The 13,561-nt window shown below is 40.1% G+C and overlaps 2 protein-coding genes across 4 annotated transcripts in view; both read right to left on the bottom strand.

Annotated features, from left to right (window-relative positions):
- LOC139628693 (nuclear receptor coactivator 2-like) overlaps nt 1–1,593 on the bottom strand; it is a 51,214-nt gene extending 49,621 nt beyond the window's left edge. For all 3 annotated transcript variants that reach the window (XM_071490660.1, XM_071490663.1, XM_071490662.1), the window contains exon 1: nt 1,457–1,593. The gene's annotated coding sequence lies outside the window, so the exon portion shown is untranslated. The remainder of the gene's footprint in view (nt 1–1,456) is intronic.
- Nucleotides 1,594–3,645: 2,052 nt separating this feature from the next.
- lactb2 (lactamase, beta 2) lies at nt 3,646–7,939 on the bottom strand. The gene is made up of 7 exons (XM_071492055.1): nt 7,705–7,939; nt 6,846–7,006; nt 6,603–6,723; nt 6,326–6,504; nt 4,672–4,820; nt 4,293–4,380; nt 3,646–4,075 (listed from the first exon to the last, which is right to left on the bottom strand). Exons 1-7 carry the CDS (start codon nt 7,824–7,826, stop codon nt 4,032–4,034), a joined length of 864 nt encoding a protein of 287 aa, XP_071348156.1. The 5' UTR covers nt 7,827–7,939; the 3' UTR covers nt 3,646–4,031.
- Nucleotides 7,940–13,561: the final 5,622 nt, after the last annotated feature.

Here is a 13,561-nt window from a genome sequence, read left to right as displayed (position 1 = left end):
CAATTGTATTTTTTCCCTGACATATTCTGTTTAACCTACTTTTATTCCCATTGGGTCTACTGTGAGTGAGAGTATGATCCAGAGATAATAAATTATTTTCAATTATTTCCACTATACCCAGGATGAGTTTTATTATTTCTTGTTTATTAGTGCATGATTAGACATGTGTCTCTTCACTTCATTGCCTAGGGCTGATCGATAAACTGCCAAGATAACAAGAATAAACAAGAACGAGACCGGACACAGGCCGATTTTCTCTTCAAAATATAAGCATAAACACAAGAATACCTCAAACAAACAACCGAGGAAGATGGTGTTATATCAATGTTGGGCTTGTACATAGACGTTGTTTGGCTACAGCTACGATTTGCTTTGTAAACTTTGTTAAGTTTTGGGGTTGTCTCAATAAACAGTCCTGATATGCTGCACTTGATATGGATAAATAATGTTTGACAGCTTCAACACAAGAACATGATACATGGCACTTTACTGAAAATCGTCGATCTACACCTAAATACTGTAATCCACACATAAAATACAACCTAACCCCAACGCGTTATCTTCTTCAAATGGTGTTTTATTTTGAAACAAACCGGAAATAAGCAGCCACACTTGTTTCACTTGACGGTTAAATTGGTTGAGGAAGTCCGAGCAATATCAACTGGGAATAACTCAAATGTTTCTCTGTAAAACTACTATAAATTCACTTAAATTACAGAAACACGTTTAAAAAAAAATCAACCGAGGGGTCGTAAAATTATAATTTGATAACAGCAAAACAAGAACACGGGCTAACGTCGGGTCTCACGGCTCACACAAACCCGCAGTTGTCGCTGGTGTTGATCAGGAAGGGAACAGCTAACTGTTAAAGTTAAACACCAAAGTCCCCTCTGGGGTATTTGGGCAGGTGTTACACAATGTTTGAACGCTTTTAAACAAATTAGCGTTTACTTTTTCCACCAAAGACGAGAGACCCCGCAGCTTATTTGGCAGCTAACCCGCGGAAAGTAGCCTTTTTTTTGTTTGTTTTTTTTTATCCGTCAAGCTAACGATAAATTCGCCTGGAAAAAAAAAAAAAGAAACGGTACTGCTAGCTGTCAGTCAATTCAACCGACATGTCTCCGGTTTATTAAAGAGACTAAACCACTGCGGACACTGACAAACAACCCGCACGATAAATACCGGTCGACTCTAACATTATTTCCCGGACTCAACTAGTTCATCCCATAATATATTTTCATAACACCATTAAAATGTTATAACGGTAATGTCGCGGCGCCATTAAGAGGGCAAAAATGCACCGTGAAGTACGGCAACCTCGGTGTAAACCGGTACAAACACTTTACACGAATATTATACGGTTTATTTTTTTGGGGGGGGGGGTGGGATTGAAGGAGGGGAGTTGAGGAGGGAGGGGGGGGGGGGGGGTTAGTCAGGAGAATGGCAGAAAACTTACCTGAGAGTTGAGAGGGGCAAGGGCGCTTGCTGTGCGAGATGTGTTCCCCGGTGTTGTCGGTGCGGTGTCGGTCAGCGGGACGGAGCGGCAGCAGTGTCCAGGGCCGGAGCCGCCATGTTCCTGTGGCTCAGAGGCTCCTCGGCTGTTTATCTTCACCCCCCTCTCCCCTCCCCTCCCCTCCCCTCCCCTCCCTCTCCACCACCTCCACTCATCTCATTACCACACTGCAGAGCTGGGTGTCCCTGACAGCTCTCTAACCCAGGCACCCTGAAATGAAACCCAGTGTTTTGTTTTGTTTTGTTTTTTGATACTTTTAGAGGGAACAGCTTGAAATGATTAAAAACCATTCTGAAGATGAATAATTTTTAGACTAAATCATTATGTGCCGCTTTCATGTTTCATGAAAGGTCTTGCAGCCTTACAAAAAAAGAAATTAACATAATATTTCTATATTCCTATACTGAGGGAATATAATATAGAATGTATGTTGTTCTCAATAGTTAATAGCAACTTATCCTGCTTTATATTGTACACAGTTTACAGTGATCTTGTGAGATCTCATCATTAACTATATTGTGATTGAGTGAAAGTCTGAAAATGAATTTTGTCTGACTAATTTATCACCATTTGATCATCTGATTTCACCTACAATATTAATTTCTATTAGCAGTCCCTGGTAATATGTTAAAAGGCACAATCATGGCATATACCATTACTATCACTGGAACATATATATGGCTGCAACATTCAGGTATAAGTGGTTTGCGTGCACCGTATATTCCACTTATCTTTTTTGCACTTTGTCGTAAACTGTGAGGCCCATTGTTTCCTTCCACTAAGATGGTTGATTCATGCACTGTACTTCTTTATTATAAGTGATGACGTTGCTTTCAGTAAAATCAACACTCTACAAGCCCTTGCGTAGAAAAACCTACAGACACAGAGAAAACTTCACAATTAGAAAAATCCCCAGACAGACTGCATCTATTGCGTTAGTCAAAAGGAAAACTGATCAGACTCACTGAGGGGTTAACCAGAGGTCAAAAATTCAAACAATAAATCTAGATTATCACTCATCAGAACATGTTGTTTTTAAGTGGTAAACTAAAGAATTCCTGTTTTAAAGTTGATGTATAAAAATCACCATGAGATATCCCCTTCAGAAAGATCTAATAATAATCACCAAGACACATTTATTCCTATTCGTGGTCAGAAAACAGCAACTCATTCAGTATTTCCTTTTTTTTTTTTTTTTTATTATATATCTTTTCCATCACGCGTTCACATTTTTTACAACAAACAAATTTCTGGGGAAAAAAAAATCTGAATATTTGTTATGTTTTGATTATGTTGCAATATTGTAACTGCAAAGTATATGGTAAATTACTGTTCAACTGATCACAACCAATAAAGTGAATTAGCAGATGCTGCCACCTAGTGACCAACTGAAATTTTATACAGCATTTGTGGTACAAAGTTCACAGAAACTAAATTAAATCAAAGTTTAAAAAAAAAGGCGTCAGCAGCCGAAAATACCTCAAATGGTGGTCTGGATAGAAATATCTGTCACAGTCAACAGTCTCTGAATCACACAGAATTTGACACCAATTCTTTATCCTACTAATTTTCCTTTACCAAGGGCTCTCCATGCAGGTGGGCCTTCATCCTCCACAAGATACACATGTAAAACCTGTCCTGAGATAAGCTGAACAAACAGCCGTGATGGGAAGGTGCCAACAAGATTAAAACGCAACAATTAACTGACAGTACAAACGTTTTGACACCAGTCACCCTTGGGGCTCCATGCATATGCAAATCCAGTGAAACACTGCAGTGTACACACTATAAACTGCATATCACTGTGTATCCTGCACCGCGTGCAAGTTTTTAAGTGCTGAAGAAGACTGCTTTGACAAAACATTAAGTCTGTTAATTAAGTTTGGCAGACTACACGTGAGCACATTCCACCTCTTAGATCTTATACCTAGCTAAACTGTTTTTCTAAAGTTAAAGGACATTTTACATCAGTTGGTAAAATCCAGTGACCACAGATATATATTGGAATCAGAAGAGGAGGAAAAGAAAGAAGAGCAAAAAAGAGGAGGAAGAGAATAAGGAGAAAGACAGGGTACTGTACCAAACTCCACTGACAAAATGGTTATTTCACTTTAGATTGACTGGAGTTAGAGTCTATTTTGGTAAAGGCAGCAGAATTTATTTTAAGTTACCAAAAGAAAAAAAAAAACTTCTAGAAGCAAGAAGACCAAGACAAAGCAATTTCATTCAGCCAGATAAGGGCACTGTGGCACACCGAGGACGGGGTAAAATTCATCTGACCTTCAGTCAAATTTTAGCCTTGTTAAACTCTGACACAGGCTGCAGCTCAGTCCTGGTGAGCCCCGCTGCTGTTGGTCTTGTTTTGTGTGCTTTTAAGTCAGGAAACCTCCAAGGCAACAAAACCACCATCACTGATTTTCCATTAACATGTCTGTTAATCAGCAGACCTCAGGCATTTCTGCACATTATACTCAAGGTTTATCATTTTCAGCTGAGTCCACCGCTGTCTTTGAGGACATCACAGGTTACTCTTCCACTTGGTGTTCAGCAAGGACTCATCGACTGTAGAAAAAAAGTTCGCAGTTAAAAATTTCTAATTTGCATTACAGCACATTCAGCAGTTATCATGGAGCTTTAATCTTGCCAAAACTGTCTGCACAGCCAGATACTGTATGTCCGAGTGGTTTAGACTCTTGAATTTAAATAAACTGACTCTGATAAAATGAATTTGTCTCTGGTCAAACCAGATGCTGTGAAATTGTGGTAAAACATTACATACCCAAGCTAATCTTGCCTTCTTTCTCCAGTTTCTTTAAGTGATGGGTCAGGTTCACATTCGCTGCTTGGTGCAGGTATTCAGGAGTGTCCTGGAGGTGAGAAATGAAAAGCACATGGCTTCAGCTTTGATCGCTTCTGTGAACGAAGATGGGTGGCGTCTGTGAGTGGTGGCAGGATGTGTGTTATCGGGTCGGCAAAATCGTAGCTTTAGTATCTTAATTTAGTATGTTTAATTTACTACTGCTGCTCCCACTGCTGTGAATGCCACTAAACTCCTTATCTGGTTAAGGTGTACGACACTGCTGGTCTTAGTTTCAGTACTCGCACAAGTCAGCCCTTATTTTGAAAAGTATCAAAGCAACACAGGTTTTGGTCCTGACCTTATAGACGATCTTTACGAGCTCCATGGAGGAGAAAGGCTTTCCTGCTCCGTCCTGAATGGCCGCCAGGATCTGCTGCTCTCGTTGGTGTCGGTGGCTGATGTAATGTCTGATCTTCGAGGCAGCATCCTGAACCACGGGGCCATGACCTGCACCGAGAACAGCAGCAGAGTCTTTGTGGAAATAGCACCTGAAAATCATGCTGTATATGGGCCAGGCTTGGGCCATGGCATACTGGGCCAGGAACACAAGCATGTGGCCCAAGTATGGGCCAGATGCATCTTGCTGTCTGGGTTGTGTATCAGTCAATACCGAGTACTGATCCAATACCATTGCGATAAAAGGAAATTTTTTTATGGATGTGACATCATTGCTGTTATTGCAGTATGACATGACTCAGGTTAATCCCTTTGTTAAATATGAACAGAAACATAAATGATGTATAATGTTTCTTTTATTATCTCATTTCACTGTCAATCATAAAAAAAAACGAAATAACACTTCCCACACCCGTCCTAACAACTAGTGCTGCCGCTTCAAGTTAAAGCCTTGCATACTGTACATGTTGACTTTTTACTGGTGGGACTTTCCAGTGTAACATGTTGCCAAATTGCTGACATTTTCCTAACGGCTAAAGTTACACAGTTTACCCAAAATCAATACTTTTTCATTTTCACTAAGTAAATGAAAAAGCTCTAAAACTGTAGTTGCAAGTAGGTGCACAGTGCAACTTCCTGTGTAGGCTACTGGTTCAGAGCGGTGAGGAAGAATTCATTTCGGGGAAAACAGTTTTTACATCTGGGTGTCAAACTATAAATCTGTTAATACATTACATGGTATCAGATCAGTGCATCGACTCAGGTACTCGCTAATACCAGATACAGTATTTTAGCCAGTATCAGAGGCATTCCTGATACTAGTATTGGTATCAGAACAACTTCAGTAGAAATAAGACAAGAAGAATAAGAAGCAAAATCAGTACTGAAATGAACTAAAAGTCAATCAACAGAAAATATATCAACGACCAGTTTATTAATCAACTAATTGAGGTAATTTATCATGAAAAAAAAAAAACAAATAATAGCTGGTTGCATCTTCTCAAATGTGAGGGTGTGAGCTTTTTGCTCTTACATTTTACATAAAGATTAAACCAATGAAGTCGAAAACAAAAGATCAGTAATAAATAGTATAAATAATCATCATCATCATCATCATCATCATCACCATCATCATTACTGCAGCCCTAAAACTAATTTTAAACGTCTTTAATGAAACTGTGACAATAAATATTAAAGGGATGAAAGACATGAAATATGAGGAGTGAGCTTCTCACTGGAAGGTCGCCAGTCCGGCAGGATAAATCTTGGTGAGGAATGTGAAAGAACAGCACTTGTCCTTCCTTTATTGTTCCCTCACCACTGAGGTGCCCTTGAGCAGTGTGGGTGTTTGCCCCTCCCTCTGTACCACGCCGATGCGCCCTGGACCCTCAACTCCCAACAGACTGTGGTTGTACTGTACAGCCTCCAGGTGTGGATCTGTGTAACTGTGTGTGTGTTTGTGTACAGGCCCTCTGAGAAGCTTCCCTGGGTAAATAAAGGTTGAAAAAGAAAAAACTAAATATGTGTACCACACATACCAGCATGCATTCACTCACCAGGGTAGATGAGGTCTGCCTGAGAGTCCAGCAGGATCTTCAGAGACTTCATGTAGTCGTAGAGATCCTCGAACACGGCTGTGCCCTCACCCAGGATGCAGTCTCCAGAGAAGAGCGCCTTCTCCTCCTCCAGCAGCAGGGCCATGTGGTCATCGGTGTGACCCGGAGTGAACAACACTCTGAGGAACAGAAATATCAAAACATCATTTTCACCTTCCTCTTTTGAAATGATTTACTATTAAATGATATATTCAACTTGCATTTAAACGGAACTGACTTGAGAGTAGCACCCTCTGTCTGGACGACATCTCCATCTTTTAGGTAAGTGTAGCTCTTGTCTCCGACTGTGTCTTTGACTTGGTTGGAGCGAGGAAGTTTGCTGACTCGTACCTCAGAACCTGCAGGGGGGAAAACAGAGAAATGTTGGACAGAAATGTAGGTACTGACAGTAATAATCTTAAAACAGGGTTAAAAAAAAACCCAGGGGTCACTGAACCTGTTCCACACACTCCATCCTCACCAGTGATGTCCCTGCAGATGTCTTCCACTCCTCCCGTGTGGTCGAGATGCCAGTGTGTGACGATGATCTCCTGGATGTTGGTGTTGAACTGTGTCAGTGCCTGTTTCAGACTGCTGATGTATTCAGGCACAGCAGGTTCTCCGGTGTCTATCAACACCCGCCTACAATAAAATCATGCATTATATTATTTATTTGAAAAGCTTTGAAAGTAACCATTCATATTCATATACAGAAATTGTACTCATTTATTTAAAAATCCAATTTTATTTTATAATTCGTTGTTTAACTTTATCTCATTTTTAGGCCCAGTGGATGGACCCTATAGACACTTGACTTAACCCATACCGATACATTAATGTTTTTTTGTTTTGTTTTGTTTGTTTGTTTTGTGCATCAGTATTTATGTATTGTGTACTTAGTATTCTTTTAAGGTATGTATACATTATTTTATGACAGAATAAAACTAAACTTTTACTCAAATATATCTTACAGACTGTCTACATAAGATGTTTTTAACTTCAGTCACATTCTTTTAAAAATTACTCCAAATTATTGATATTTCCAATATTGAGTCTATGCCGAAATAATCAATTGGCCATGGCAATTCATTACATATTTTCAGTCTTGGTCTATACACTAGATAATTGAGCCAACAAGCGAAGAAACACGGAATTTAAACATTTTTTTAAAAGATTTGGCGTGACGTGTTTTTTTTTTTTTTTTTCCGTGGGCTAACAGGCCATACTGAGCTACCTGGACATTAACTCTTACTACGTTTTTGGCCAGGTTGCCGTTTTCAAATAGAGACAGACTGAAACAGAACCTATGTGAAAGCTGCTGTTAGCCTGACCAGGGTCACCTTTCCCCGGTGCCAACCAGGTAAGTGTTGGTCCCCTGCAGGGTCATCGGTCCCGGGTTACAGCCCAAAACTCGGACAACTCGGGCGGATAGCTGCTCTATCCGAGGAATGATTGTGCTCATGGCTGGAGCCGATGTAACGTTGTCTACACGGTAAAACAACAAAACACACCGACAAACAAGTCCACGAAAACCTCGCCAGTCAGGATATGTACAGGAAACTGCATGTGATCAATGTTTACTTCCTGCAGCCTTCAAAATAAAAGTCTCGTCTTAACAGCGTTACCTTACGAGCGGTTGTGGTGTAATTTTTTTTCCCACTTGGTGCGTTTTCACGTTACTGTTTCTATTTTACACTGTAGGATACACATTCTCCTCAACTGTATTCTAAAGCCTTATTTTATTGTGATATGTTTCCTTTCGCCTGTGGTACATTATGTTGCTTTCACTGTAGAAATAAGTGTTTTGCCATCTGTCTATTTTTTTAAATTTCTTTTTCAAATGATTGTCAGCTTATCTATGCTTATTTTCAAGTCCATTTGCCTTATTATGTGTGGATTTATGTGTATATTTATTTTACCAGTGTTGATATTGTTTTCCACTGTGTAAACCTCCAGCTTCCTAACCTCTCCAGTTGAATTTCTGTAAGCCTATCAAATAAACATTTTGTTCATTTAAAATGATTTCCTCTATCTGTGTATGGTAACTGGTTGCCTTGGCTAAACTCTTCACCAACTCTTGACTACAAACACCCATGCAAACATTACTTTCACAATTGTGCTATATTAATTCCGTGTAGGCCTTCAGATGCTTAAATAAAGAAATGCATTCAGCTACTGCTGCAACAAAAGCAAAGGCAGCTTCAGTCAGGCCGGTGACAGCAGAATATGCCCATTACAGGACATTCTCTTCATATCTGTCCCAATAAATGTCAGTAAGGTGAACCAAACACTAGGTGGGGCCATTGTCCAGTCTTATAATGGCCCAGTCACCCCTCACCTCATCAGTGACAGCGTGGTACTTGAAAATATTAACCAGACCTGGTTTATCAGCGTTTCACAGTTTGAGAATTTTATTACTTGGTAATGATTATGAAGCTCGTCAGCGCCTCACAGTTCACCGTCAAATATCGGCGCTATCTGGCTTAATGACTGTTGTTATTGCCCTCATTAATCCGGAAGTTTAAATGGGCGTTTTTATTACGCCTCAAACTGAGGGAACCAAAATCATCACAAGACGTTTAACCACGGAAACCTGCCAAGTGAATGGCTGCTACACCGTATCTGATCCTGACCTCTGACCTCCCAATAGAGGGGCTAATGAAATATCACATAATTAGACATTTTAATTTGTGAACTAATTTAGATGAGATTGAATGGATTTTTTTTGGCACTAATATCCTAGGATTCATGACAATAACATCACAGCTAAAGACAAAGTACTAAAAAGAAATTCCAATGTCTTTAGTTTATTTCAAAGTGTTTGATGCACATGTTTAGGACCAAAACTGACAATCTGCCCGTGTGGCTGGTTATGTGCTTTGGTGACCATAATGCACATGTTAACCTATATAGCTATTTTTCTAAATACAACGAACAGTGAAGGGTCCTTTGGTGTATCTCAATCACCACCAGAGTGATTTTAAAGCTCCTTTTCAAAGAGAAATACATTTAATGGATGACACAGATGAAGGCCCCAAGCTGAAATATGCTGTTTTTCCTTTTTTCCTTTCTCCATGCACCTTGGAAGTATGTGGAGTTGTGCTATAAATTCCCACTCTGCTCCTACTCAAAGATGTAATCTTCTCAGTCCCCTGTGTTTCATTTTTAATCCTGACAAAGACGAAAGTATGATTAGAAGCTAATATTCCCGCTCTGCGCTCATCAATGCCAAAATGCCCCAAAAATTTAATCAAAGGTGATGTTGTCTCACTTTTCATTTCTTTTCCTCATTTAATTAACTATGCAGTGACCTATCAGGTGTGTCAACACTGACAGACTGACGAGTAATGAAGGTAAATGTCCAGGGAACCACCCACCTGTAGCAACATCTTCAATACTTCAGCAACTAACTATAATCAGTGCTGCCATCCTGTGGGGAGACTGGAGGGGGCAGCACTGTGTCCAAGTGTCTGAATCCAGGCTGTCTGGGTCAGAGGGAAGCGAGTAATGTAAGGACAATGGTATGTGGTGACAGGAGTTTTTCCTCACTCTGCAGCTGATTGTACGCATTTGCTGAATACTCATGTCACTCAAGTTTTGGGAGATGTCTGGCATCCAGTCATTCACTGTTTTAATGAGCACTTTAATGCATTTTCATAATGAAAAAGATGAGATTGAGGGATGGAGATCAGTGAAGATGTGCCTCATTTAAAACTGGACTGGTTGGTTTCACTGTAATTTATAATTAATCTGTAATATGGTCGGACAGTAAGAGCAAAACACTGGAGCAATGACTTCATATTGCCAAAAGTGGTTCTTAAAATATTGCAGACATGGTTGCAGTTTATCACTTTTAATCTTCAGTTAAAAGAGATTTCAAAAGGTTTCTGCCTCCTTACATTCACACCATAAGTGGTGAGCGACGCAGGCCGACAGCCCCCCCTTCATTTTCTATAATGAGCTGAGGATTTCTTTCACAGGTGCATGATGGGCTCACAAGTTGTCAGGAAAATGTGGGCAGCATGATGGGCAAAGTTTCAAACTGGGAACTGTAATGCATAGAAAACACACATTATCCAATTATACCTGGGATTTTTTTTAATTTTTTATTGCAGCCTCTTATTCAAGCACAGCTCCACTCAGACAGTTGTGAAAAAATAAACTGCAACAAATATAGATGAATGATGAGGGATAATAATTGACAAGACAAAATCAATGGCGCACTCAGCCACATTTGTCCTGGCTGTCTCTTTAATGTGATGCATTTCCTGTTGAAACTGGATATTGGGTCAGGATGTGATGCAAGCGCGATCATTCAAAACATTAAGTTGATGGTACCTCAGCAGGGGAAGGCAGTTTGATTTTTCATTCCTGTCTATTTCTGTGAAGTCCCATGCAAGAAAACATATTTGAGTCATATTCAACTCATCATTCAATTGTCCAATAAATTAGCTCGTTAAATCAAGTTTCAATCCACTCTGTGTTGTGTACAATTTCAGGACAATTTGACCTCCATGCTTTCATATCCTCCTGCATTTATTACTTTGTATTTTTGCATCACTCAGATTTCATTATCCTGTCTTCAACTAGTTTAAAATGCTGAAGCAAAGCTTTTAAGAAGGTCAAAAAAGATGGGAGACATTACTCCTATTCACACCTCCCTCCATTAGCCTCCTGTTAGCTATCAAACTGTGTTTGAAATCCTGCTGTTTGTCTACAAAGCAAGTCCTGGAACTCCTCTGACCAAACCCTCTTGTCTGTCTTAGACCAAGACTAAATGTTACCTTAAAAAGAGGAAAGAAATGCTGGGACAGGATTGTGTTTTATGCCATACATGGGAAAGTGAAAGTGGTTTATACTGTATATGGTGAAGTGGTATATGGGGAGAGACTCAACGAATGCAGATTGTTCCAAACAGTTGCGCTGGATGGTACAATTAAGCAAATAACATCCCATCATGCTCTGTAACAGGTATAAAAATGATGAACAGGCCACAGTTGATTCTGATTTTGTTTCAACATGGCAAGAGGAAAAGATCGAAGAGGGTCCAGCGTTGGGCACCAGTGGCCAGAGCTTCAGTCACAAAGAGAAAGACATCAGTAAACAGGGTCGGACACTGTGGTCGACAGCACGCATTTGGTGACAGTGCATTAGTGTGATATGTAAGTAAAAAAAAAAAGAAGAGCAGCTGTTTCATAGATGATGATGTCAATCAGGTGACGATCAGAGCGTGTCAGCAACAACAGTCCATCAACAATTACATAGAGATGGATATTATAGTAGGGTTGCGGTGCATAAACCCTCATTACAAAGATGAATGCACATTAGAGAGTTCAATGGTGCAAAAACCATCAACACTGGTCTACAGAGACGTGGGAAAGAGTGATATGGTCAGATGAGTCATCCTTCACCATATTCTCCATGAGTGTATGGTGAACACCGAGAGAATGGTACAAGCCTGAATGCTCGATCCCTACAGCGAGTAGATCCGGTGTCACTGTTCTGCTGTGGCTGGCATTCTGCTGGTATGGTTTGGATCCATTTGTTTGCAGAGGGAAGGGTCACTCTGCTGCTCTCCACCACCACCATCAAAACACCAAATGAGGGAATATCTTTTGGAGGAATGGTGCTCATCCCTCCAGTGGAGTTCAGAGACTTGTAGAATCAGTGCTGAAGAGCATTTAAGCTGCTCTGGTGACACATAGTAGCTCAACACCGTACCAACACCTTTTATATTGGTTTTCCTTCTATAAATTTATATTTATATATTTATATTTACATGTCAAGTGGATTGAGACACAATGGTAAATTGGTGGGGACCCACATAGCCTTCTTAATGCCTTTTTCGATATATGTCTCCAATAAATCCTGACCCATAAAACACCTGTAAAAGACGGGAGAATCTGATTCTATAATATTTACAGGTAGAAAAATGTGGTGGGAGAAGCAGAGAGACATTATTCCCTAAATGAAATAGATCCTGACATCTGGGCATCCAAGGGCCCCATCCTCCTCTCTCTCTCTCTTTGTAATTACACGACATAATGGTGGTGCAGTCGGCCCGTAATCTCCCATTATAATCAGTCTCGGCTGCCTCCACTCGCTCTCCACCACAGCTTCTAATTCAATATAAATGTAAATGACTGGTGGAGAGAGAGAGAGAGAGGAAGGGAAAGGTGGTGGTGGTGGTGGTGGTGGTGGGGGGTCGGGAACAGTAAGTAGAGTGTAAATGTGGGAGTCTGATCTCACCACAAATCCGTACTTATATTTAAGTTGTGCGCGTCTTTATAATAATATGTACAAATTGAATGTGGACTGAGAGGACTGCAGGATGTCGGTGTGGTCTAAACCACAAGGGATGCTGTTATTAAACATTAAGTTCTAAGGATGGAAATATGAGCAAAACTTAATCAGATCCACTTCAATTCAAAATGTAAAGGGTTTGGTCACCTGAATAAAAGACAATGATTTCTCACTTACTTCTAGTGGATAATTTTGTGGGTATTTGTCCAGGTTTTTAGATGTTTCCACCCTCACTGGACACTGAATACAGTAGAGGAAAAGGGGAAGGGCATTTACAAAATTCATTGTTTTTCTGGAAACATTACTCTAGACGATGCACAGACCATCCTTGTCATTTTAGTATTGAATTCAATCTACTGAAAAACCTGTTTTAGTAGTAACTGAAGAGTCCTTGCCATCAAAAATGTTTGTTGAGATGCTTAAAGTGACCTCAGTCTAAGTTTCCCTGGTGAGTAAGATTGTAAGATTTGCTATTGCTACATAGCCAACATTAGCATTAGCAGCTGTTTACTTACCAGTCTAGAAGAAATGTGGTGAGTTCAGCATCAAACTTTATTCCTTTACTCACCAAGAACTGTCTCCAGCAGTTGAAAACTTTTGACTCTATTGTGTCTTCTACTGAAGTGAGTGCGCTAACCAGCCAGCTCAAGCTGTACCAGCCCGACAGCGACTCACCGTAGCCTCCAAACTGCCCTGTAGACGTGGTGCTGCTCACAGGGAGTATTATAACCTCTTGTAGAGTGAAGAAAAAGATGGCTGAAGCTCTTAAAGTGTCAATCACAAACATCTGCTCCAAGCACATACAAAAACAAAAACAAAACATGTTTTAATGTGTAAAATAAAAAAGGGACCATGTCTTGGCCTTTATCTTTTGAATTATATTTATTTATTATT

This window comes from Trachinotus anak, unplaced genomic scaffold (assembly GCF_046630095.1).
Source record: "Trachinotus anak isolate AG129_WGS33_773 ecotype Australia unplaced genomic scaffold, CSIRO_AGI_Tana_v1 ptg000012l, whole genome shotgun sequence".
In the NCBI taxonomy this organism is placed as follows: Eukaryota; Metazoa; Chordata; class Actinopteri; order Carangiformes; family Carangidae; genus Trachinotus; species Trachinotus anak.
Note: the sequence above shows the minus strand (reverse complement) of the source record. Positions and strands in the feature narration are given on the sequence as shown.

Excerpts from the sequence above, each read along its gene's own strand:
- lactb2 (XM_071492055.1), bottom strand. The coding sequence starts at position 7,826 with ATGAGCACAATCATTCCTCGGATAGAGCAGCTATCCGCCCGAGTTGTC. Across the intron at positions 6,724-6,845 it reads CATCTGCAGGGACATCACTG|GTTCTGAGGTACGAGTCAGC; the intron begins GTGAGGATGGAG and ends TCCCCCCTGCAG. Across the intron at positions 4,821-6,325 it reads GGCAGACCTCATCTACCCTG|GTCATGGCCCCGTGGTTCAG; the intron begins GTGAGTGAATGC and ends TTCTCGGTGCAG.